A 25,650-nucleotide genomic window follows, 5' to 3' on the forward strand; every position below is an offset into this window, starting at 1 on the left:
CAGTGGGAGAAGAGACAAACTGTCCAATCACCTTTCCATCCAACAGAGAGGGACAAACACAACCCATTTTTTGCCTACGATATTGGGGGTTTAGATACAGACATGCCTTGTCTAAGTAGTTGGGGTTTCAAGGTACAGGCATTACTTCCACCATAGGGCAAAGCAGGAGTGTAATAAAATATTCCCTCCCTTAACAAGGTGAGGGATAACACCTTTGTCCTTGGCAAAAGAAGTGGTTACAAATCGGTTATCTAAGCCTATTGTGTACAGAATTTTCACCAGACCTCCTGGCCTTTTAGAGGCTGTGATTCAGCATTTCACGTTTCTCCCCAGCAAGCAAGATTTCCTGAAGGAAGGCGACATGGCCTCAGCATATACCTGATCTCTACATCATTCTCCTACTTCATCACCTAGTGGATGCTTTTAAAACTGATATTGCTGAAGACCTTAGTATTCAAAAGGGGTGGTGTTGATTGTACATTGGTGTCAGAGTGATGTTGCTAAAATTAAAATGACATTTTAAGATCTGGATTTGGCTTGGGTATTACAAAGATGCAGAGATGTTATAACATCCAAATTGTTCCTGAATACTAATGAAAAATTATTGATTATGTACGACTTTCTCATTGCTGTCATGAGCTACATGGCTGTAGGAGTTTTTTAAATTACATTGCATTCAGAGGAATACTGTAGTGTGTTATCTAGGAAACCAGAATTGATATTCCTATTTTATGCCCTTGTCCGGCTATAATCAATAATATCCATACAACGGCATAATAATCATATTCATAATTCAGTCGTAGCACATGCGGTCACATTAAGCAAGGCTACTTCTCCGGCCCCCTAGTAAGCACACCGAGTTCTCTAAACAAAACCAAGCCTCCAGCAACCTGGGAAATCCCCCTTGCCTTTGTTTTGATTTAGTCCTAGAACTCCAGTAAAGCACTATAAGAACGGCCAGTTCTTAGTGACATCTTTATTGACGTCTTATGTCCAACCTTACGTCAAACCCAGGCACCTTTCAGGTATAAATATACCAACGTTGCCTTAAGAAAACACACGGTGGTAATTCTGGAGCAGAGCAGCTATCTACTTCCGAAAGCCCAGCTGATGCGAGAGCCCACGGAAGCTGCCCCTCCTCCTTGACGCGCTGAGAAAGACGCTGTCTTTTCTCCTGCCGAGAAATCCAGCTCCGGCGTTTCCAGCCTACCCTTGCGGGTTGCTAGAATATCGAGTCCTGAGAGAGAGGTACCAGACCTCCTGCTTTCTAGTACCCAGGTACGGAACTGACTAAACCCTTACAGAGAATTCTTGAGTCAGATTCTTGGCAAAACAAACTTAACTTAAACTGCTACTTACTTACTCCTTCCCATGTATTAGGCTTAGGTCAGGTACACCGGGGTAGGCGTCTTTAGAAGCACCAGTTGAGTACAATTAGTCAATGTATATATGTATGTATATATTTTATCTATTTTAAAGTATCATATGGCTAAGAAACCATATCAATGCTTTTACAGTATTATTTTATACTCCTCCTTTAACTGTACTCACTTTACTTTACCATGAGCATTACAATCGTGGCAATTCATTTCTCTTGTATGAGGAAGAAGACTGCTCAATAAATAACACCTTTTATTGAAAACGCCCGTCTCTCTTTTCTCTGCACATCTTGACTGAGTGAAATAGCTGTCTTTTGTTTTCACACGACTCTAGAGATACACTCTTATTCAGGGAGAGCAAAGTTGTCATGTTTTATGGTTGTCAGAAGCTAATCCCTTCTTGTCTATCCAGGGAGGTTAAACTCCTCCTTGTTTATTCGAGAAAGTTTCTAGGGACCTCTGAGCTAGCTGGCAAACCTTAAGTCTAATATAGTCAGTACAGACCTAGATAACCTCAGTCCTACGTCTACACTGCTGAATATATTATTCCAATGCGCAGAGCCTATTGGGAATATAGGAACTACACTACATGGCGCCCAACGTTTGGTAAGGCGATAAATCTAACGCAAGACGTTAGAGTAACTCAGTCGTGCTTTTTCACACAGACCCTTTTCCCGTAAATACTCCAAAAGACGTCTGGAGTGGGTAAAAGGTTAAAAATCCGCCGGAACTTAGTAGGAAAAGATTTCTATGTATAGTTTTTGGTTTATTCAACGTTGAAGGATACAGTGTTCCAAAAATATTGTGCACCTAATCTTTGTTTCCTTGAAACTTGATCTGCAACAAAAACCTTTCTGTCAGTAAAAATGGCAGAAAGTGAAGAAGAAAGGGAGACAGCTAGAACAGCAGCTCAACTCCTAGAGAATGACACTAGTCTCCTGCAGACCGACCCGAATGCAATACTCATTCCGGTCAACATAAGAAAAACTATAACTCTTAAACTTATAGAAAATGGACTAACATCGAGAGGTGGTATAGTCGTATTCGTAATTGAGGCACATGAATATCGGCAGACAGAGGTATTCTATTCATGGATAAACTCTCCAGCAGCAAACGCTGTCACACACGAATTCCACTATTACAAAATAGAGGAACCTCCGGATGAGTACACTCCTTTCGAGGATGTGGAAATCCCATTAAAATACCAAGAGCACCTGCTCTGGTTTAAAGGCGCCCTAAAACATAATAATCACATCACCAGGCTCGGTCCACTAGGTAGACCAGGAGCAACGTGGCCGGTCCTAGCCAGCTACACACCACATCCAGACATTGAAAAAATGTCAATACCAGAACTTTTAGCACAGCTAAAACAACTGATTAAAATTCATAGACAATTAGTCCTATATGTAATGCGGACTTCAACAGTCCAACCAGCTATTAACATTCCACACCTGCCCCATCATCAGGGGAATACAAATAAAATATTACCACAGAACATACAATCATGTCTGGGTAAAAAGTATTTGCGGATACTACCCCCACTGAGAAACACAGAATTCTGACTATCTGCCTTCCAATGGGGATCGCACCACATGTGGAGGACTGTGACACTTGGGGCACAGTCTTTGCTTCCATTTACACAAAAACACATGGTGTTCCGCCCATGGCGGTAATACCCGATGTGCTAAGACAGATTCAAAATGAATACGGTCCAGAACCTGCTTTAACTCTGGGTATGAAATTAATAAAAGACTTCAAGCAGGTCTCGGCTATATTATTAGCCAACATAAAAGGGGAAGCAGCATCTGTGGCGATCCGCCAGAAATTGAAAGAAACAGATATAGCAGAACAACCATTTGAACTTGCCAGAATCATAGAAAAATCCTATGAAGAACTAGGAAGAGATAGTTTGGGTGGGAAACCAGTAAAACCCCAACTAACTGAAAATCCTGAAAAAATATTCATTAAAAATAATCTAAACACTCCAAAAAAGAGCTGGGATGGAAATAAACAATCCACTCCCAAAGAAAAAAGATTCCAGTCCAGAGGAAGGTCTCCTCGGCGGAGAGAAAGATCTCCGGACCAAGGACACAAGTCTCCCCAGAGGGAGCCCTCTGAGAAAAGATACAACCTTAGAAATAGGGATAATCTAAAGAAACCTGATAGATATCAAGATATTGATACAGGTCCCTCTCGATCTTTTCAGACTTCCTCGCAGAAATCGGAAAGAAGAGGACAGTCAGAACAAAGGGAAGAGCACGTCAAGTCCAAAGACAAGGAACCTGCTCATCAAAGTAAAAAATCACAATTTCCAAGAAAGAAGGTAGCCAGCATTAAAATAGTCAAACATGCCGAGGATACTGAGGACACAGCTGAAAAACGGAGAGTGGGCCCAGACAGTGCTAGACAGCGCAGCAGAAGTGACCATAGCTCGCAAGATCTTGATGAATCTTCTGGAGACAGTGGACACGAATGAATACATTCAGGTGGAAACTTCAGATACCAGAGTTAGCAAACCTCATAAAATATACAAGATAACATTACGTATAGAGGGAGATAAGACTAGGAAAATAAGGGGTCTATTTTGGGATAACCTTTCCAAAGGCTATGACATCCTTTTAGCTGAAAAGGACTGGCCACCAGAGTTTGTCGGGGAGTGCCCTTATGGCGAAGAAATGATTATGCCTGCCTTCTCAAATCACATTCCAATTCATAAAAAATATACACTTGCAAGAAAGTGGGCAGTAGCCCAAGCTCCTGCATTATATAAAAATCATGTAGGATGGGATGAGGACTCTCCTCCTCACAAAATCCAATTAAAATGTCAACCAACTGCACAAAGGCAGTACCCAATTAAGCAAGAAGCTAAAAAACAGGTCAGGGAGATCTTAGATCAACTTGAATACCAAGGGGTGATTGAAACATGCACCTCACAAATGAACAATCCTTTGTTTCCTGTCTCCAAGCCAGACGATTCATATCGTCTAGTTTTGGACTACAGACACCTTAACTCATGTTGCACGACATTTGCAGTACAAAACTCACACAGTGCAGCTCTAATGAATAACATTGTGCGCAAAAAATACAAAACAACATTAGACATCTCTAATGGATTCTTTTGTCAAAACATTGCACCTGAAAGCAGGTATTTGACCGCTTTCTCAATAATGGGCTCGCAGAAAAAATTTCTGTCGACTCCCACAGGGGTTCAAGAATAGCCCAGGATTATTCTCAGCAAGAGTAACAGAGTTACTACAAATGTATGATGATGAGGCATTATCTTATGTCGATGACATCTATCTAACAGATGATGACTTGGATACTCACTTGAAAAGAGTGAACACCATAATACTTGGGTTCGCAGCAGAGGGTTACAAATTCAACTTTAAAAGGTCACGAATTGCCCATCTGACTGTCCTGTTTTTAGGATATGAATTATCAAGTGAAGGCAAAAGCCTAGCAGACAACTTCTTAGAAAAGTGTGCTGTACTCCAAGCACCAAAAACGCTGAGGAACTTATAATCAATACTAGGTTTCCTGAATTTCGGAAGAACGTACATTCTAAATTATGCAGAGAGGGTTAAACCTCTCTATGAATTAATAAAACCAGATTTTAAACCAATCAATTGGACTCAAAAACACAGAAATTTTGAGATCATTGCAAACAGACATGTTAGCAAAAACAAAATTGCAAACTCGCGATAATACACGCAACCTTGTAATCCGAGTCATCCCAGGAAGATGCGGATTCACGTACCTGACCTCTAATGAGGGAGAAAAGGTACCAATAGCATACAAATCACACTTGTACTCACAAGCTGAAAAAACATTCAGTCTCGCGAAAAATGTTGTAAATGCGGTTCAAACAGCTATAGCAAAAGAAAGAGCCCAGGCCCAAGGCAGATGGATTACTGTTTTAACAGCAGAATCAGCCTTCGAGGCATTGACAAGCCCATGTAATTTAACTACCGTGGCATTAGATCCAAAATGAATACAATGGGAAAATTGTCTTGCTACAGAAAAAGTGAAATACTATTTTGACCCGGAAATGAAAAAAATGAAATATCTAACATATGAAAAAGAATATCCTCTGCCTGGCGACATTCTGCCCATACAACTTTACGCCTGCGTAATATACACAAACAGTTATGCAGAACCCTCAGTTTGGGGAAAACAAGCTTATAACGCTACGTGCGAGGTTGTCAAATGCCGGTGGCGCGGAGGTAAATTGATGCCACTCGTCACAATGTCACAATCTGTAAAAGACAATTCAGGTCAACAAACTGAATTAATAGCTTTAAATATGGCGCTCGACATTGCCGATCGCGAATTCCCAACACTAATAGTGTGCGATTCGCATTCCTGTGTCAAATCATACAATGAAGACTTGCAGAAATGGGTTGAAAACGGTTACAAAGATGACACAGGTGCCACAATCAAGCAAAAATCGCTTTGGGAACAAGTAGTTCTTTTGAAGAAAGAACTACAAAAGACTCACGTGATCCATACACTGAGTCATCAGCGTGATGGCGTTCACGCTGCAGAGAATTCATTGGCTGGGACAGCCACAGCGGAAGCAACTAATCCGGCTTCCGTAGCCACAAAAAAGCGTTCAGAAAAATACATAGACGGGGAAACCGTGCTGGCGGTAAAAATGTCTTCAAAAGACGACTGTGCAGCATTACCCGTGAATTATCCACTCAATTATACATACATAATCGATGCAAACTCCGTTCCTTTTGCTCGAATCCCTGGAGTGGGGGATAGAGTAATTCCAAACACGAATAGGAGAGTCTTGCTAACAGCAGACGCACACATGGGTGAAGGTCTAGGGCACCGAAAGATCACGGAATCTCTGACAGAATTACAATCAGAATACTGGTGGCCGGGAATGAGCGTGGATAATCACAAATTTGCAAAAAATTGTGAAAACTGCAACAGAGATCGCAGTGGCGAACCGGCCGAAATAGTGCCAGAACACCTAATAGAAAGCATAAGGCGATCTATTCGCATGATTAAACAGGAAACATGCGTCCCTATGTATATTATTTAAGACTAGATTCACTTAAAATGTGGACCCCAGCGCTCGGCTGACGCCAGAACTGTTATAAAAGATTTGCGAGTCTATATCGGCACATACGCAATTGGCATGCTACATTCTGATCATGGTCCTGCTTTTAGCTCTCGAGCTTATAAGGAGGCCATGACCAGCATGGGCATTGCATTGCGGTATTCTTGTCCCTTCCATCCTGAGGGAAACGGGATTGTGGAAAGAAAAAACCAAGACATAAAGCAATCTATAACGGCGAGGGTATTAGGTACGGGTACTGGGTGGGTCCAACATTTAACAAGTGTCCAACGTAGTCTTAACAATCTGCCAAGAAATTCTCTAAAAGGTTTCAGTCCGTATGAACTATTGTTTGGGACTAGAATGCATATTCAGGACCTCGATAGTCAGACTTCAGTGGTAGAAGAAAAATGCTTCGATATCAAAGATCGTTTGGCTATTTTACAGGACTTAAATGAAACAAGAAAAGACCTGAGCAACGTAAAGCTAAAACACCAGCCAACAGCCACTGAAGAGAAACCACCTGTCCCAGCAAGGCCTGTCTGGATTCCAAAGATTGGGGATCTGGTCAGAGAGAAGATCGCGGTGAAGAAGGAATTTGGGCCTTCTTACATAAAAGCAGTACCTGTCTTAGCTGTCAACGGAACAAGATCAGTTGTACTACCGCCCCTTGCTGGTAAAAAGGAGAACCGAGTTGTATCCATCGACCTGGTAAAACCACAATCATGTGGCCGATAATAAGTAGTAGGCCCAGTGGACTCCCAAGAAATAGTAGAAGACCAAATCTTGCTACAATCCAAGAGGTTCAAACTGAGAGACTAATCACATTTGATAAACCTGCAGTGATTAAAAAGGGACTATGCAATAATGCCATGGAACTTGTGCCTCATGAAGCCCAAATTGAAACAGTTCATCAAGAAACACCTGTCTACAACGATGTAGCGTTAAGTAAAAAAAAGGGTTTTCCTTTTGGGAATGGTTATGTCACACTCAGCTCATTTACTCATCACTCACAATAACCAACCCTTTACAGGGTTCAAACTCTCACCATTATCGCGTGAAACACCTACAAGAACAAACTTTATGAAAAAACAGATTATTTATGTGCATCATGAATTAAAAAACACCAAAGGTATTGTCATAATGTACTCAGTACACAATCTTCATTACAATTGAATATACAAAGTTAAAAAACAATATCTACAATTAAAACAATATATGGCACAGGAAAGAGAACAGTGGGGGAAGACAGTAAGCTTTGTCTTATGGTTGTTAATTTGAACCCAATGTTGGCAACACACAGTAGGGCTTATCTTCCCTATAACCAAACGTTAGTTGACCATTCCAAATTTAACAAAAGTACATTGCGTCGACACGTTTCGGAAGCTTTCGCTGGTTTTTAGCCTCCTTCTTCAGGACCAATTTTTTTATGTTTCTCCACTTCCAGTGGGCCACCTAGTGCAGAGATAAAGCATTTCTTTTACCATCAAGTAAAATAATCTCTGCTACCTAATCCTGTCTGTTTTACTAAATAGGTTAAAAATATACTTCATGATTTTTCTATGCAAAAAGGCCACCTGTCATTCAAAAAACAATACTAACCGAAAATCATTTACATTCTTTAAACAAAAAGTCTGTTTTACACTTTCTTTTAATTTTTTGAACATTGTAAGTGTTTCACTATCATTCACGCTTCCAACCTATCATAGATGAGGTTCCTCATTCAAACCATGTACTTCCATTAGACACAATCATGCCAATGGACACCTTTTGTATAAATCATAAAGGGGACTCACCTGTGCAAACGCACTAGGGTGACCTGTTTGGACACTTTAAATAGATCATGTGGGTTAGTCTATGCTACTCCCTGTTTCACCAGCTGTCAAGAATAATGTAATGCAGCAAATTAATAATTCGGAAACACTCATGATGGATATAGGCTGCTTGGCTAAATCATTACGTTTTATCTAATTTTTGTTGTAGTTACCTTTTTCGTGAATATTTATTCCGGCAGTATTAAGCTCAATCTTGCCTGTAGTGCGTCAATTATTTGCACGTATATTAAAAAGTATCTTTGTTATTAACGAAGGACCCCTGTTGGTGAAAATTGGGAATTTAACCACTTCATTGTCTTTAAATCAGGTTATTTTTACCAAGCTATGATGTTATCTGTCCTTCGTTTTGGATGGAGATATGTCAAATTATTACCTCCCGGTTGTTTGTCGGCGACTCAACTCTGTATATCGTCCTGCGTTAGGCGGAGTTGTTGTTTATAAATCAGTACCCCACCTATATAGAAGATAGTTTTTATTACTAAATTATAGCTTTAGAAAACAGAGTTAAACTTGCTAGTCTCGATACGAAACAACTCTGTCTGGGGTTTAAGCCGCTTACCTGGTTCCTAAGGGGCTGTTGCTTTCAGGGTGGTTTCTTAACACCAGGTATAGTTTGCTCGTGGCTGTGTAATTATCAAAAGAAATAACACAAAGATATCTATAAGAACAAAGCCAGTCTGTATGTTCACAGTTAAGAACACACCCGTCAGGTATTGAATGTACCCCGTGGCAACTATCCCTACTCCTACTTGCCTATTCGCGCATGTTGGCGTCTTAAAGAATCCATTAAGGGATCACCGGTAGACTTTTTAATTGCTCAATTGGGCCCCCCGTGTTGTTAAATAAGTGGGCACCTCTGGGGGCTTTATTTACCCTTTAATCTACACTATAGTCAGATATTTTGGTGGAAAAAGCCCGTTCCCTCCACCTACCTTTTCAATCCGACGGCAGACCTTCCTGGTGTTTTTTCCTTCCGCGTCAGGGCGATCGCGATCAAAATAGACAGATACAACGATGTAGCCACAGACTATGCTAATGAAACAAAGAAAATTCCAAAAGCAAATAAAAATCCGGAAGCGATTCCAACAATTGACAGAACTGCATCTAGCTACGTCATCAATTTCGATGACTTTTCTGAGGATCCAAGTGAACCTGAAGAACAGCCAACAACAAAATCTTTTAAAGACAAAGCAAAAGAACTCTTTCATCAACTCAAAGAAACCTATCTGATTTCTCCATGGATTGAATTTTGGATTGTGTTAGGTGTACTTTTCCTAATGCTTTGGCTCATCATGGATCTTTGTTTGGGAAAATTCATTGAGGGAAAATATAGTACAATGGACACAGCAAGTCAGAACATCAACTTGGTCCTAAAGCCACACAAGTCATCTCACATCGAGAAAAGAGAACTATCATCCGTGAATGTCACAGCCAATCCAATACCCGGTGGGGTAGCTTGGGACAAAACAGATTACGATATTTATGGCCCGGTCGAGCTCCTGAAGTATCCACACCAGTTCAAGATTTCATTAAGTGACTTTGTAAAACCGAGCACATTCTCTGATGATTGGGACTTTGAAAGTATTAATGATATGATGTCAGACTTAGTAATGTCAGCAAAATTTACAGAACATGATTCCTTGCAGGGTTCATCTAATTATGACGAATTGTACTGCTACAACCACTTTGCGCATCACTATTTGCATAAATCTGCTCAACCTAGAAATGTTTTAAATTATAATCAATGGGAACATTGTGCAACTCCACCAAAAGGTAGTTCAAAAACATTTTATGAGAAATTCCCATACTCCTCAGGGTTTAACACAAGTGAAGCAGAAGCCTTTTATTTCAAAATGTTAAATAAGACAGGAATGAAAACAATGCTGACAAACAATAAATTAATCTATTCAGAAGCATTTTATGAAAAAAATGACTACATTTGGTTTTGATTTTTGGAAAAACAATATTGAAACAAAAACCATCTGGGGTACCAAAGATTGGCAGGTCCAAGGTATAGAATCTTTATTTAGAGCCTGCATGATCCCAGAACAAATTATATTCTTGAATGATACCATTCAACAGACAACCTGTCTTGGCCTAGCAAAAATTAAAGACTTAAACAAACCGTCTATTCCAAAGCCAACACCTGACAGTAATAGCACTACAGATGTTGAGATAGACGTATCCCATATTTTTAACCAAAACGGAACACATCCAGATTGGAAGAAATGGTTGATCTGGCCCACAGACACAAATAACTGTCAAGATAGATTCATGAACAAAGTCCAGGGATTCAAATTGTCCAGGCCAGACCCTAGATACTCCCAGAGACAACATCCAGGGATAGTTACAACATACAGTGTAGGAAAACTCTGCCTCGAATGGCTACAGGAATCCACACTGGCAGAAATTAATCAACACTTGACTTTACTTAAAGACGGTGCTGACTTGCGTGATTTCATAATGGGACCACGCAAACAACGTCAAAAACGTTTCATAGCGGCCGGTATATATGCAGCTTACAACGAAGCTTGGAAAATAATGCAAATTGAAACAGCAGAAAAAATACAGGAAATTGACCGTATTAATTTGGAAAAATCTCTTTCTGTTGTGGACAATGGGTTAATGACTCTGTCTTCCAGAATATATTCACTGGACAGTATTGTATCATCTGCTATAGATATAATAGAACAGGACTTGGTAATGTTACAACATGGTCAGTCCCAATTACGTTCTATTGTACAGCTTGGCTGGACGTTACAAAATCTGCGTTCAGGCTACGTGCCTTGGCGTTTAATCAACACAACGTCATTGTTCTCTATCTTTAACCTTACTGATACACAAATCAGCTTGGCACAGAAAGGAGCGGAATATACAATTCTGAGCATTGAAAAACTTGAGAGATTACCATTGACAATTTCAGAACGACCTGTCATTGAATGGATAATACACGGAATAATCAAAATTCCGATAACAACTTTCAAATTTAAATTCTGTCAAGAGTATATACCAGCAGGCCAGTATGAAAGGTTGGGTAAAGGGTACATTAAGTCATCATGGAAATTACCTTACACACACACATGTTATAGTGAAAAGGCACAGAATGTATTTCTTAGTGGTAATAATTGTAAAAGATCACTAAGTGGTATACTTCTGTGTCATGGTATTAACCTGCATGGGGCCTGTGAGGGGACTTCAAATAACCTTTCATGTCACCAGCATGGCACACCTGCAACTCGAATAGAGCCATTCTTTAGACGACTTTCTAACGGGAGCTATATTCTAATAGTGGACCACAGATGTTGTGGCATGGTGCCAGGAAAAGCTTATCTAGTTAGCATTAGTTCCATGGTCACTTGCTGTATGCAAGTATTGTTTCCAAACAGCACTCCAGACAGGGAGGAAAACATTTGGCCATTTTTGAATATCTCTTCTATTCGAATTGATACTTTAAGCAGAATAAAGTCTGTCCTTTTGAAGACAACTGTGCCCTTGACGTCATCAAAAGAAACGTATGATCTGCAAGTCGCAAGGACAACGGCAGAGATACATAGCCTTTTATCAGCAAATTGCCCCCTACATTTCGCGGAAATGTTAAGCCAAATCCTAAATATGTCCGATACTGGCGGTATCCCACATGTATTTAAGACAATTTTTTCGGGACTGTTAACACCCTTCACAACAGTTCTGGGCATTTTTCCTAAATTTGTCCATTCTGTCTTTGGTGGCCTACCACTCCTGTTGGGACTCGTAGCAGGCATTTTATTTTTGATTCTCCTGCTTCGTTATGGCAAGACAAAACGCAGACAAGACTCCAGCAACAATGGAAGAAACGATCCTAGCTATACGCTATCGGGACCGCATAACTAAAGTCCTTGGATTAGCCCCGCTAAGAGATCTGAATATGACCTGGTTTCTTTCATTGAGACTTCACCACTGCGATTAAAGGGTAGTGAAGTACGAGATGAGAGCAACATCACCCAGGTATGACCTTCTGTGAGCACTGCTGATCCTGTCATCGATGATAGCAATCATGCTCACGACTTCACAGTTGCGGCATTTTCCAACTTGGTCGAACTTTCACCTGAAGCGGTAAACCACTTTTTTGAAAGTCTGTCTGAAATGATGTTTTCCCCCGAACAAAAAGAATAACTTTAAAGCAAACTGTACACAGCGTTCCCTGAACTCTGAATTCGGCCTTCGGCTTTGATAAACAAAAGCTACTGAACATATTTGGAACTATATTTTTTTCTCTCTCCCCTGAAATCGATTTTTTTTTTTCCCAATTCCAAAATATTTACCTTTTTTTTTTTGCCACATGTACTCTGCTTGAAGTAGAACTATTCTTAGAGAACAGAGCTTCTATTTTAGGACCTCTAAAGACAATATATCACGTCTAGCACATTTACAGCAACTGTATTTATATGTGATGGAATGGTCTCGCACCTTTTTTTTTCTATATTAAGAGCCATTTCATGTGTAAATTTCGGAAATCATTCATGCTGATATATATATATGCTTCCTTTTTTAATGAATTATTACACTGCTTGAAACGCGACAGTACCTAAAATCATTTTCATGTATTTCGCATACACCATTTCAAATGCAAAAAATATATTTTGGGGTGGGTTGGTATACACGTGCACCTATTATGTTTACTATTGCTTACGTTTTAGTAATGATGGACATTAATTCGTGGAGTGGGTGTAGTGTGTTATCTAGGAAACCTGAATCGATATTCCTATTTTATACCCTTGTCCGGTTATAATCAATAATATCCATACAACGGCATATTAATCATATCCATAATTCAGTCGTAGCACATGCGGTCACATTAAGCAAGGCTACTTCTCCGGCCCCCTAGTAAGCACACCGAGTTCTCTAAACAAAACCAAGCCTCCAGCAACCTGGGAAATCCCCCTTGCCTTTGTTTTGATTTTGTCCTAGAACTCCAGTAAAGCACTGTAAGAACGGCCAGTTCTTAGTGACATCTTTATTGACGTCTTATGTCCAACCGTACGTCAAACCCAGGCACCTTTCAGGTATAAATATACCAACGTTGCCTTAAGCAAACACACGGTGGTAATTCTGGAGCAGAGCAGCTATCTACTTCCGAAAGCCCAGCTGATGCGAGAGCCCACGGACGCTGCCCCTCCTCCTTGACGCGCTGAGAAAGACGATGTCTTTTCTCCTGCCGAGAAATCCAGCTCCGGCGTTTCCAGCCTACCCTTGCGGGTTGCTGGAATATCGAGTCCTGAGAGAGAGATACCAGACCTCCTGCTTTCTATTACCCAGGTACGGAACTGACTAAACCCTTACAGAGAATTCTTGAGTCAGATTCTTGGCAAAACAAACTTAACTTAAACTGCTACTTACTTACTCCTTCCCATGTATTAGGCTTAGGTCAGGTACACCGGGGTAGGCGTCTTTAGAAGCACCAGTTGAGTACGATTAGTCAATGTATATATGTATGTATATATTTTATCTATTTTAAAGTATCATATGGCTAAGAAACCATATCAATGCTTTTACAGTATTATTTTATACTACTCCTTTTACTGTACGCACTTTACTTTACCATGAGCATTACAATCGTGGCAATTAATTTCTCTTGTATGAGGAAGAAGACTGCTCTATAAATAACACCTTTTATTGAAAACGCCTGTCTCTCTTTTCTCTGCATTCTGGTGAAACTAAGTACGCACATCTTGACTGAGTGAAATAGCTGTCTTTTGTTTTCACACGACTCTAGAGATACACTCTTATTCAGGGAGAGCAAAGTTGTCATGTTTTATGGTTGTCAGAAGCTAATCCCTTCTTGTCTATCCAGGGAGGTTAAACTCCTCCTCGTTTATTCGAGAAAGTTTCTAGTGACCTCTGAGCTAGCTGGCAAACCTTAAGTCTAATATAGTCAGTAGAGACCTAGATAACCTCAGTCCTACGTCTACACTGCTGAATATATTATTCCAATGCGCAGAGCCTATTGGGAATATAGGAACTACACTACAATACTAGTTCTCACAAATCAAGCGGCAGTATGGGGTCTACTACTATCGCGGGTGGACCGCAACCGAGCACGGGACTGACTGTCGATGTTGAGGCAGTCCCACCATGCAAATTAGGATACGTCCGCCACACTGGCGTGCGCATCCTAGCCCTTTTACATTGTGGGTGGATTTGCTGGCTGCAGCCCCGCTCACAATGTGGAAGGATTGTGCACATCATTGCCATGCACAACATGGCAGGCACCACGTGGTGCCTGCCACAAAGTGCATTGCAATGAGGGGGGTACCCCCCATGTCCACCCAACACTCTGGATGCCAGCAGCAGGCCCCAATAACAAACACTGAATGCCTTTCCATGGCGGCATCGCAGACACCGCCACCATATTGTGTCCCTTTTCTGCCCAGTCGACAAATCGACCGGCGGAAAAGCGGCAGACGGTCTTTCTGTCTGCCATGGTGCCTCCAGTCATACTAATATGGCGGTGGGGAGTACCAGGGACATTTGGCGGGTGGATCGCCACCACCGACCCGGCAGTAGCCACCGGCGGTGTCCATCCGCCCGCAATCGTAATGGGTCCCTATGGGTGGATACAAGAACCCCCCCCATAAAAAGAAATTGGGCTCATAAATGTTTTGGCTAACACACAGTAGATAGATACTAAACACTCTGGTGCCTGTCATCATGGCAGGCGGATCGCCCCCGAGCGACCGGCAGTAGCGATCCGCCCGCCAAAACTCCCCGCCGGACGGCCATTTACCCCCACCACATTAGCATGTCAGAGGGCACCGCGGTGGACAGAAAGACCATCCACCGCTTTTCCGCTGACAGGCAATCATCAAGATAGTCTGCCGGGTGGAAAAGGCCCATAATATGGTGGAGGTGCCTTGCAGACACCGCCATCCATATTATGATGTGTGCGGTGGAATGCCTTTCCATGGCGGACAATTAATCTAAATTAATTAGTAATTATTTATGGTAATTGTGTAATTAATTTCAGGTGTGCGTTTTGGTGTTTATAGGTTTAAAGGGTGGGGAGTAATTTATTTTTAATTGATGAATTAGTAGTTGGTTGCTAATTAATTAGTAGTTTATTTATTTATTTATTAATAATTATTTGTGCATTTATATTAATTAAATTAATTAAAAAAATATGATGGCAATTGTGTAATTAATTTTAGGTGTGTGTTGTGGTGTTTATAGGGGTAATGGATGGGAAGTAATTTGTTAATTAATATATAATTGTTAATTAATGTTAATTATTAGATTTTTATTTTGGGTAATTGTTTATTTTTGTGTGTGTTGTTTTCTACTTTTAAAGGGGTAAAGGGGTGGAATTAAATACATTTTAATTACTTTATAATTAGTTGTTGATAGAAATAGTTTTTAATTTAGAAATGAGTTTTAACTGTTTTTCATTATTTTATAGTTTAATATCGGTGTGTGTTGTGGACATTATAGTGTTAAAGTGTGGGTAGTTAATCAATGCATATTCGTCTTTTTGTATTAATAATATTTATTATTGATTATTAATTATGTTAATTATGGAAGTACGTTTTATTTAAAATGTTGAAGTGTGTTGTTATTGGTGTGGTGCTATAGGGTAGAAAATAAAATAAATACATTTATGTATTAATCAATATTTTTGTTTGTAAATATTTTCTAGTTTAAAAGAATTATTTTGTTTAATGAATTTATTATTTTATTTTATATAATATAATATTTGTAGGTATTTGTTATATGCAATTAATAATATAATATGTTTTCTTTTTATGTATCTAATTTAAAAAAATATATATTATATATTTTTATTTATATATGTTTTAATTTTTAATATTTTTATTTATTTTTAACTGTTGGAGTGTGAATAGTAATGTTTGCCTCTCCGCTATCCAACGCTTTCCCTACTTGATGCACTTGCTGGATTGAGAAAAGTAATTTTTACCCATCTCCTATCCAACACTTTCCCTTCTGTTGCACTTACCGGCGTGAGAATAGTACATTTTACCCCTCCGCTATCCAACACTTTCTCTACTGTTGCACTCACTGGAGTTCGAATGGTAATTTTTACCCCTTCGCTACCCAATGCTTTCCCTACTGTTGCACTCACTGGAGAGGGAATAGTAATTTTTATCCCTCCGCTATCTAACACTTTCCCTACTGTTGCACTCACCAGAGTGGGAATAACATTTTTTACCCCTCCGCTATTCAATACTTATCCTACTGTTGCTCTCATTGGAGTGGGAATATTCATTTTTGCCTCTCCTCTGTCCAACACTTTCCCTACTGTTGAACTCAGTGGAGCTGGAATAGTAATTTTAACTCCTCTGCTATTCAACATTTTCCCTACTTTTGCACTCACTGGAGTAGGAATAGTATTTTTTACCCCTCCACTATCCAGCATTTTCCCTACTGTTGCACTCACTGGAGATGGAATAGTGCGTTTTACCCCTCCGCTATCCAACACTTATTCTACTGTTGCACTCTTTGGAGTGGGAATAGTAATTTTTACCCCTCCACTATCCAACAATTTCCCTACTGTTGCACTATTTGGAGTGGGAATAGTAATTTTTGCCCCTCCGCTATCCAACACTTTCCCTACTGTTGCTCTTACTGGAGTGGCAATAGTAATTTTTACCCCTTCGCTATCCAACACTTTCCCTATTGTTGCACTCACTGGACTTGGAATAGTAAATTTAATTACTCTGCTATCCAACACTTACCCTTCTGTTGCACTGGCTGCATTGTGAAATGTAAGCTTAAATATTTTTTTATAGTTTAATGTTTTCTTTTTTATAGATTTTTTTTATATTTTAAGTAATTGATATATATATTTTTATATAATTTTAACCTTTAAACATCAATTAAAAATAATAGTTTATTAACTATTTTAAAGTAAATATATATGTATAAATAATTGTTGGTGTGTTTATCTATTTTTATTAAGTTTATTTGTTATATTTTATTAAAATGTATATTACACTTATTTCATTTTGTTAAAATTAAATTGAATATTTAATATACATTATTTTTTAATATATCTATAAAAGTTGATATCTTATACATCTATATTTTTTACATCGATACTTTTTAGTCAATATTTTTGTACCTACCTGTTTACGTATAGGAGTCTATATTTTTGATGTCTATATTTTTTACTCTATATTGTTCATCGATATTTATTACATCAATGTTGTGTCAGTGAACCAAAATTCCAACAAAAATATTAATTGCAAAAGTGTGTAGAAAGCTCTTCATTTTTTGGGGGGAGTAATTAAATCCTGAGGATAAGACATGTTTAGGATCGTGGTAGTCATTGTTCTATTTATTTTGTGACTTTGAACAATAAGAAAGAACAAGTATTTGCAATGCAATAGGTCTCACATTTGTGAGAGTTAGAGGTATTGGCATTGTAAATGACAATGTCTTTTACCCAGGTGTTTTGGACTGGAGTGGATGTATGTGGTCTGGAGTGGAATTATGTGGGTTGGATTGGAATTTTTTGTTGCAAAATTGTGTGTGGTGGAATTGTGTGGCATGGAGTGGATTTGTGGAGTGGAATTATGTGCCATGGTGTTCAATGCAAATATGTGAAAGGTAATTATGGGGTGTTGCGTGCATTGGAATAATGTGGAGTAGGACTGTGTGTCAGTGAAATTATGAGGAATGGCATTTTGTGTTTTGGAGTGGTATGTTGCGGAGTTTATGTGGTGTGCTGTTGAATTTTGTGGCATGATATGGAATGCTATGGTGTGGATTGGATGTATGTGGTGTGTTGTTTAATTGTTTTTGTTGAGTTGAAATATGTAGTTTTTACTCAAATTAAGTGGTGTGGAATGGAAATGTGTAGAGTTGGATTGAGCAGATTGGAAGTGTGTGGCTTTGAGTGAAATTATGCTGATTGTAATTATGTGGAATGGTGTGGAGTTATGCTACCATCCCAAAGTAGTACTGATTTTTAGCTGAAAGATATTGGAAGGCAAAAAGGCTATCATCACCCTGGTATCAATGATAAATAACTCACTTCAAAACTTTGAAAATGTGAAACCTATGTTGCAATAATCGTGTTTACAACAAATTAACACAAACTGAGGTTACTAGATTACTAAATCCTAGGCCTTCCTTAACAACATATTCTACAGTTGAATTAATGGTTCAAGTTGTTTAACGCAATAGGATTGAAATGAACAAAGATTGAAAATGTTGCTCTGAAAAAAACAAGTGACAGTTTCAATAGTAGGGCTGATTAACTGAGCCACCAAGATGAGTGGTAGTGTAATAGTGCTGGGACTATGAAAACAAGCACAATGTAAAAAAACAAAACAACAAATATTAATAAGCATGAACAATGCACATTATTATTTTTGCTTACGTTTAGTATGTTTTCCCACATTCTCCCTCAGCCTCGTGGATAGTTGATTAGACTAGCTCACAAAGAAGCAAAGTAAGGAAACACAGTGGTCAATATAACTTCAGCAACAGTTGCAGAACAAACACTACACAAAGCATAAGCTCTTGTGAATCAGAAGTCAAACATCATTAAGAGCAGACAGAGATGCGGGCCGAGGGTCACAAAACATTTCCTTAAAGTAGCAACCTTTATGTGGATTAACCCATCGCCATGAAATTCACATCTGACAATTCAGAGGGCGTTGAGGACAGTGTACATGCGCTATAGTAAAACTCAAAATTACCACTATCATACTGAGTGAAGAGTAAGGAGCAGCAAAGGGAACTGTTTAATAAGAGTTTATATCAGTTGTAACACCTTACTAACGTACATGAGGAACAAAAAAACAATACAATAATTAAAAGAATAAAATGCTTTAAATGTTCAAGCATAGTCTACGAAAAGAAACTTAAGTATGGGGTCCTGACATACTGCAAATTGGGTACTATTAAGTAAATACTATTATTTTCAAGCTGAACTAACATTTATAAAGCTTGTTTGTTTAGAGCATCGCGCTCGCTACCGTCAGGAAAACTGGAAAATGTCATGCCATAAGTAAATAATACACAGCTTATATTTATCTTTGGTTGGAAGAATGGCAAAATCATGGGCCACCTCACCGTGAACAATTCTTCCCCCAGCAGTGCCACTTTAGATTTCTCTGTGCCTTTAAGGCCACAGGTTGTTAGCCTCTCCGCTGTGCAGGGAGCACAGCGTCAGTACATGAATATTAAACGTGGTACGCGCTACATTATTACAATAATCTCCCACTCTTCAGGGAAGAATAAAATCCCCAAAGTGTGACGCCTAAACAAGGAGTACCCTTGCAACCCCTCAAAGTCTAAGAGAAAAAAAATGTTCGCACAACAGAAACAAAGGAAGTGCCTTGGAATGGGAAGATATTTATGGGAGGGGGCCATCCTGTGATTAGGCGAGGGAGGAGGGAGCAGGCAGAACGGGGCAATGAGGTTATGGATAATGGCTGGAGCGGCCAACTTTGATGCTGGGGAACTGGGTTCGAGCCTGGGCTCCAATACCTTTGGAGTGCGGGTACAAAAGTTAACAAAAAAAAGTTAAAACAAGCAAAGGAGTGTGCCTAAAAGATTAAAGGAAAAAGCAATTACTGAAAGCGACAGAAAACGAGCGATGAGGCGGAAGGGACAAACGGGCAAAATGCAACAGAGTGTGCATAAAAGATGAAAAGAAAAACCAATTACTTAAAGCGACGGAGAAAATGAGTGATCGGGGTAAAGGACAGACTGGCAAAATACAATGGGCGGTCTAAGAAATAGTACTTGCATCAGTGGAGGAGCACTAATCAAGTCAAAATTAATCTGGACTTGAGAGGTGCTCCTCAGCTAGAAATGAAAGTGATGTATTGAATGCACAAACCAATTAGGAGGCAGCAAAGAAGAACAATGCTAGAGTCAACCTACGGTAAGCAGCAGGTGGGATCACTGTCATTTCAGTAAATACAACATGTCTTGCATACAGCGCATGTGCACAGCCAGGCTCAACCTAAAAAAGGAAGAAAAAAAAGGCTAAACGGATTGAACAGGAGTGCAAAATACAACTATGGAGAGAATGGCAAAAGGTAGCTAGGTAGGAAAAGGATTAAACTAAAATGAATGGTGATGGTGAGGACCTTAAAATAATCCAGTGTGTGAGACAAGGGCAGAACACGGTGTGGGGGGAATAACGAAAAATAGTAAATAACTCACAAGTGGGAGCCTTGAAGTCTATTGGCTGTCCCCCTAAGAAAAATAAAATACATTGAAAGGGGCAGGAAGGATGAAGAAAAGAAGGAGGAGGTGCTGGGGAAGTGGAAGGTAGTCTGCAAGCAAACATATAGGGAACGATAGAAGGGCAATCTGTGAATACCCCCACAAGGAGCAAAGAATAAAAATAAATGATAGAAAGGCTGCAGTGTAGGAAAGAGATGGTAGAGCAGTGGGGAAAGTTAAGAGTAAGAGGATCTATGTAATCCTTCGAGGAAAAAAAATTGAGAAACACATTATGCAATAAATGGCTTTGACAAAGTAGAATTTAAATATGTGATAAATGACATTAATCATGAAAATTACAAGGAGGCAGGTTCAAATAAATGGATTCTAATAAAGCTTTCTCATACTTTTTTATGTTCATATAAAACTGCTTCAAGCCATGGTATCCTTCAATGTCAAGAGTACAACCTGAAGGGAAGCTCACATAAAGGGGCGATTACGATAGTGTTCGGAAAGGCTCCGAACGGCATTCAATTAATTCGAATCTGATTCGAAAGCCTTGTTTCCGACCGACTCAGAAACATTTACAAACGACCGATTATGATGTACATAAACCGTTTGGACTGCCCGACTAGGTTCCGAATGGCATTTGGAGTAACCGAGTTGTTCGGAGCAGACTTGTACAGGTCTACGGACCGCGTTTCTGATCGAGCAATAAAGATGTCGGATTCGGACAGCCTTTACAAATCGGTTGTTCCGACATGGATCGGCTGTTGGAATCTGACTTTTGGGGCCCGTAGCAGGCCACCCTTCACCCGGGGGCTCTGAATCAGGCCCAGGGGGGTACCCATGGGTTCCCCCTTTCTAACCATGCACAGTGTGGCAGGCACCTTGGGGTGCCCGCCACAGTGTGCACGATTTTCCCCAACCACTCCTTTCTTCAATGGGAGCCTGTGTATTCGGTCGGAACACAGGCTCCCATCGACCGAATGGTAGTGGGAAGCATTCATTTAGACGGACTCCCAGAATCCAATTCAGTCAGAAACCATCCTGAAACTGATTTGGTGGGAATGGTTTCCGAATGACATCATAATCAACCGCTAAGACTTATCTATGAAGCGATATTGGACATAATCATCTGATCATGAGTAAAGCACTTAGGGTGGGGTTTACAATCTGTTGTTGAACTTAGCTTCACAGAGAATCACTTTACAAAATTAAAAATCTTCAATACAGCTGGTTGAATTTTTTGTTTATTGGATATATTTATAATTGCACCAAAGAAATAAGGGGGAGATAACAGTATTTCCCAAAGTGGAGCTTGTCCTTCTAGTTACATATATATAAAAATTACTACAGCCATACTCTGTTGTGAGTGTTAAACCTCCAACAGGGAGAAGCGTCATACTTTTTTTTTTGTGTAACCCTCACCCACCATGGTTAAATTTGGTGACAGGCTTCATTATAGGGTTCCCCTTCTGCTCGAATAATCATCACTGTTAACCGTGCATCAGACAGACCTCATAGGTCTTGTGTCTTTTGAGTCACTGTCAGTATTAAAACCTGATTTTTTTCTACTGCTAAAGTAGTCTTCTCTAATGTATGGGTATACCCATCCAAGTATGAATTTACAGGTATCCTTTTTGACATTTTTTGTATTGAATCTGTTTTAGCTTGGCTTCAAACTCAGTCATACTTTTGCTCAGACCTTCTAGCCATTTAAAATTTGAGTTAAGTAACAAATGGGGTAACCCAGTATCCCTCTGAACCTGGGCAGTAACGTAGTTATATTAAACAGTTGGTTCATTCGGGTGAACTATATTTCTTTACTTTATCTCCTATTCACACACAATATTAATCATTCATTGTAAACTGAAGAAATCAGGTCAAAATTATTCAAAGAACTAAAGATGGGAATCCAAACCATCCATGATTTCGAGAGATATCTTTATAAATTATATTCATTTATATATTCATTTGTTTGTAAACATACATGAAGAAAAAGCTGTACAGTGGTTGGCAGTTTGTGAAATGAGTGACATTTGGTGCTTAGTGACATTTGTGCAGGTGCAATCTACAATATATACAATGAGGATTTCCAACGGTAGTGATTAGGGGAAGGGGAAAAGAAGGGATTGTGACCAATGTATATACAGTGACTAATGTATTCTGTATACTGCAAGTGTCAGTATCTGGTACAGAATCTTCAGAAAATTTGTCGACGTTTCAACCCTATGGTAGCGCACTTGGGGCGTCTATGCGGGTCTTCTTCAGGACTGTAAGGGGTGGGTGGGGATGGAAACGGCCTGTTGAATTAAAAAGACAGCTTTCGGGTTTGGATTCTATTTGGAGTTAACAGAGGCCTATGAAGTTAGCCTGTCATGCATGTGACTCACCTCCTAGCTAGACCAGCTGGGCTCACTTGTGGAGAATGTACTGCAATATCGAATTCTGGTAAGGAAAAAGAATCCTGATTAGGGCTCCTTAATGGGAAACAGTCGGACATGTGTTCCAAACTCTAGGGTGACATGGTTTGACCTTTAGAAAGCTTACCTCTCCATGGTCCCAGAGTTTAGCCACGAGAGGGCTCCAGTTTTTTTCGATATATTTATAATTGCAACAATTCCCCAAGCATGGCAAGACTGCTGCATTTGTAAGTTTTAGAGTTGATAGGAGGTGAGCTTTTTTAAGTGGGGCACCCAGCAAAAGTAAGTGAATATAAACAAAGGTTTGAATCTCTGCGTAGTCCCAAATTTACGCAGTTAGTTTCCCACCATCAAAACAAAATATATTTGCTCATTACAGGTAGGAGCAAGTACATTTCTAGGGTGAGAGTAGGAAGGAACACCCCCAGGTTTCAATGTGAAAGGGCTTCTCCAAGGGTGGAACATTTTCCTTATGTAGAAAACGTTAGATGTGGGGGAGCTGTGGTGTAGTGACTACATTTCCTAACTTTGGCAACTGAATTCTCGTCTTAGCTTCAGCACTTGACCAATGGTCATGTGATTCTAAGTAATTGCATAATCTTCTTGTGTGTAAAATAATGTATATGAAATGCAATTATAAAAACGTGAAATTAATGTGATTATGATCAAATCATTTAGGGTTGATTTACAGTTCGGCAAATGGATGACTCCATACCAAATGTGACAGTTAATCCAAGCACCTTTTTACAAGTGCCATAGCTTATAATGCACTTGTAATAAGGCAGATAGGTAACTACAGGTTTTGCCAAAAAAAAGTGGTCCCAAAGTTTGTCACCTGGACATATCCCCAATTTAAAGCATGAATTACACAAATATCCCAAAAACGAGGAATAGCATGAAGGAATCAGTACAGAAACATTGATTTCTGACATTATCCGCTATTTATCAGGGGCTAGCTCCTAATGCATGGTGATACCAGTGACATCGGTCCTTCCAGGCATGAGTTCTGATTACCTTCTAATCAGGGCCTAAATGATTCACATTGAGTAACATGTCCTATGGACTTTATAGAGAACCGACTGGATCTTCTTTTTGAATCCCTGAAAAGTTTACATGTTGTCAACACATACACCTAGAGCAAATTTACTTATTCTGAACATGTGGGCTTTGCAATTAATTCCACTTATCTCCCTGTGCCTTTTATTACCCCATGAGCAAAACATCCACCTGAAAACCAGGTAATGTCCTGGTATTAAGTGATAAATAAAAAAAAAGCTAGACATGTTAACATATAGTTCTGTATCATTCATTCTAGATATACATTTCCACCACTGTACTAGCTGTTGAAGATGTTCTATTTCTGTACCTCCTAGCACCAGATGGAGTTCACTAGTATTAGTCATTTCACGAGCAACTCCCCCAGAAACAACTGACATGGATACCTTTATGGCAGCCTCACTCAGGTGCTCAGCCAGGAAGGCAGGCCATGACCTCACAAAGAAACAATGACCTCACCTGCAGCACTGTTCTGGATCTCCAGGGATATGGCAAAGAAGAGGAAAGTAAAGGATTCTAGTTGAAAGCATGGGTTTGACTTGGTGGCAATAACTCTCCTGCAGTTTAACATGCTGATGGAACTCTGACATCGTTAAAGACTGGAAGTATGTGAATCACACGTGTGAGTAATCTTTGTATCCATTTCAAGGGTTTTCAATTATAAATGCATTTTCTAAACCTGTAATCTGTAGTCCTACTATTCATGCTTTAGTAGACCTGTGTGATAATCTAGCCTGCTTTTTTAATGAACAAATTGTTACTATCCAACATTCTATCCAGCTAGACCTCAATAGGAAGCCTACCTTTCTGGTTTCTTCTTCTCTGGATCAGACGGTGTTAAAATGTACTCATTTCATATCAGAGGCTGCGATACTATAGGATCTGTTAGTTAAATCAGGATCCCCAACTGACTCCTGTTTTACACTTCACCGCAAATTCTGTTTCTGCTGCTACTAGCATTATTAATCAATCCTTTTTAAAAGCCATGGTGCCATCAGCTTGGACGTATTACATTTTACCACCACTGTTTGTATTGTATTGTATTGTATTGCGACTTATATAGCACACGTATCACCCGAAGGCATCAAGGCGCTTGCCTTGGGAACCCGTCCTGGCTTTTCCCTGTGAGATAACCCCTACTGGGCATCCCGCAGCGGGTGGGCCGCCGTAGTGGAGATTAAGCAACTATTGCCCAGAGTTGCAACGTGGGACCCCATGATTAGAATAGGCACCGAGGCGAGAATTATCGAGTCCGTGGACATTTTGGGCTCAGGACCCTGCCGCGTCGGGAATTGAACCCTGATCCCGGGCCAGACCTATGCATCAGGGTCTGCAGCTCTAATCAGTTAGCCACACTCCTCCACGTTTAAAATCCCTTTGAATGATCCTCCTGTCCCCACCAATTACCAACTAATTCTCCCTAAGATGGGAGGCTGACAGTCTGCACTCGACCAACTACAGTTCGTTTAGGGTCTGGCTTGGGCCTGGCTTGTGTTTACTCTATGGGGATGGTGCGCAGAGGTGGGGAATGGAGGGATATTCGGTAAAGGACAACCACAAGACATAAAAGGAATATAAGAAAAGTAGAGGGTGAAAGAAACCGATGAAAGGAAGAAAATTTGATAGAATGGGAGAAAGTTATGGATGAGAGAGAAAGGAGAGCAAAGAAAGTGAAAGGCAAACTGGCCACAAATATGGACGGTGGACAA

The 25,650-nt window shown here is 39.8% G+C and overlaps 1 protein-coding gene across 1 annotated transcript in view; it reads right to left on the reverse strand.

Moving 5' to 3' along the window:
• The window catches only part of LOC144753216 (uncharacterized), a 405,054-nt gene that overhangs the window by 166,200 nt on the left and 213,204 nt on the right, over positions 1–25,650 (reverse strand). Inside the window, exon 2 of the mRNA XM_078640978.1 lies at positions 20,172–20,253. Coding sequence (XP_078497104.1) covers positions 20,172–20,253 — 82 coding nt within the window. The remainder of the gene's footprint in view (positions 1–20,171; positions 20,254–25,650) is intronic.

Source organism: Lissotriton helveticus, chromosome 5_1 (assembly GCF_964261635.1).
Source record: "Lissotriton helveticus chromosome 5_1, aLisHel1.1, whole genome shotgun sequence".
In the NCBI taxonomy this organism is placed as follows: domain Eukaryota; kingdom Metazoa; phylum Chordata; class Amphibia; order Caudata; family Salamandridae; genus Lissotriton; species Lissotriton helveticus.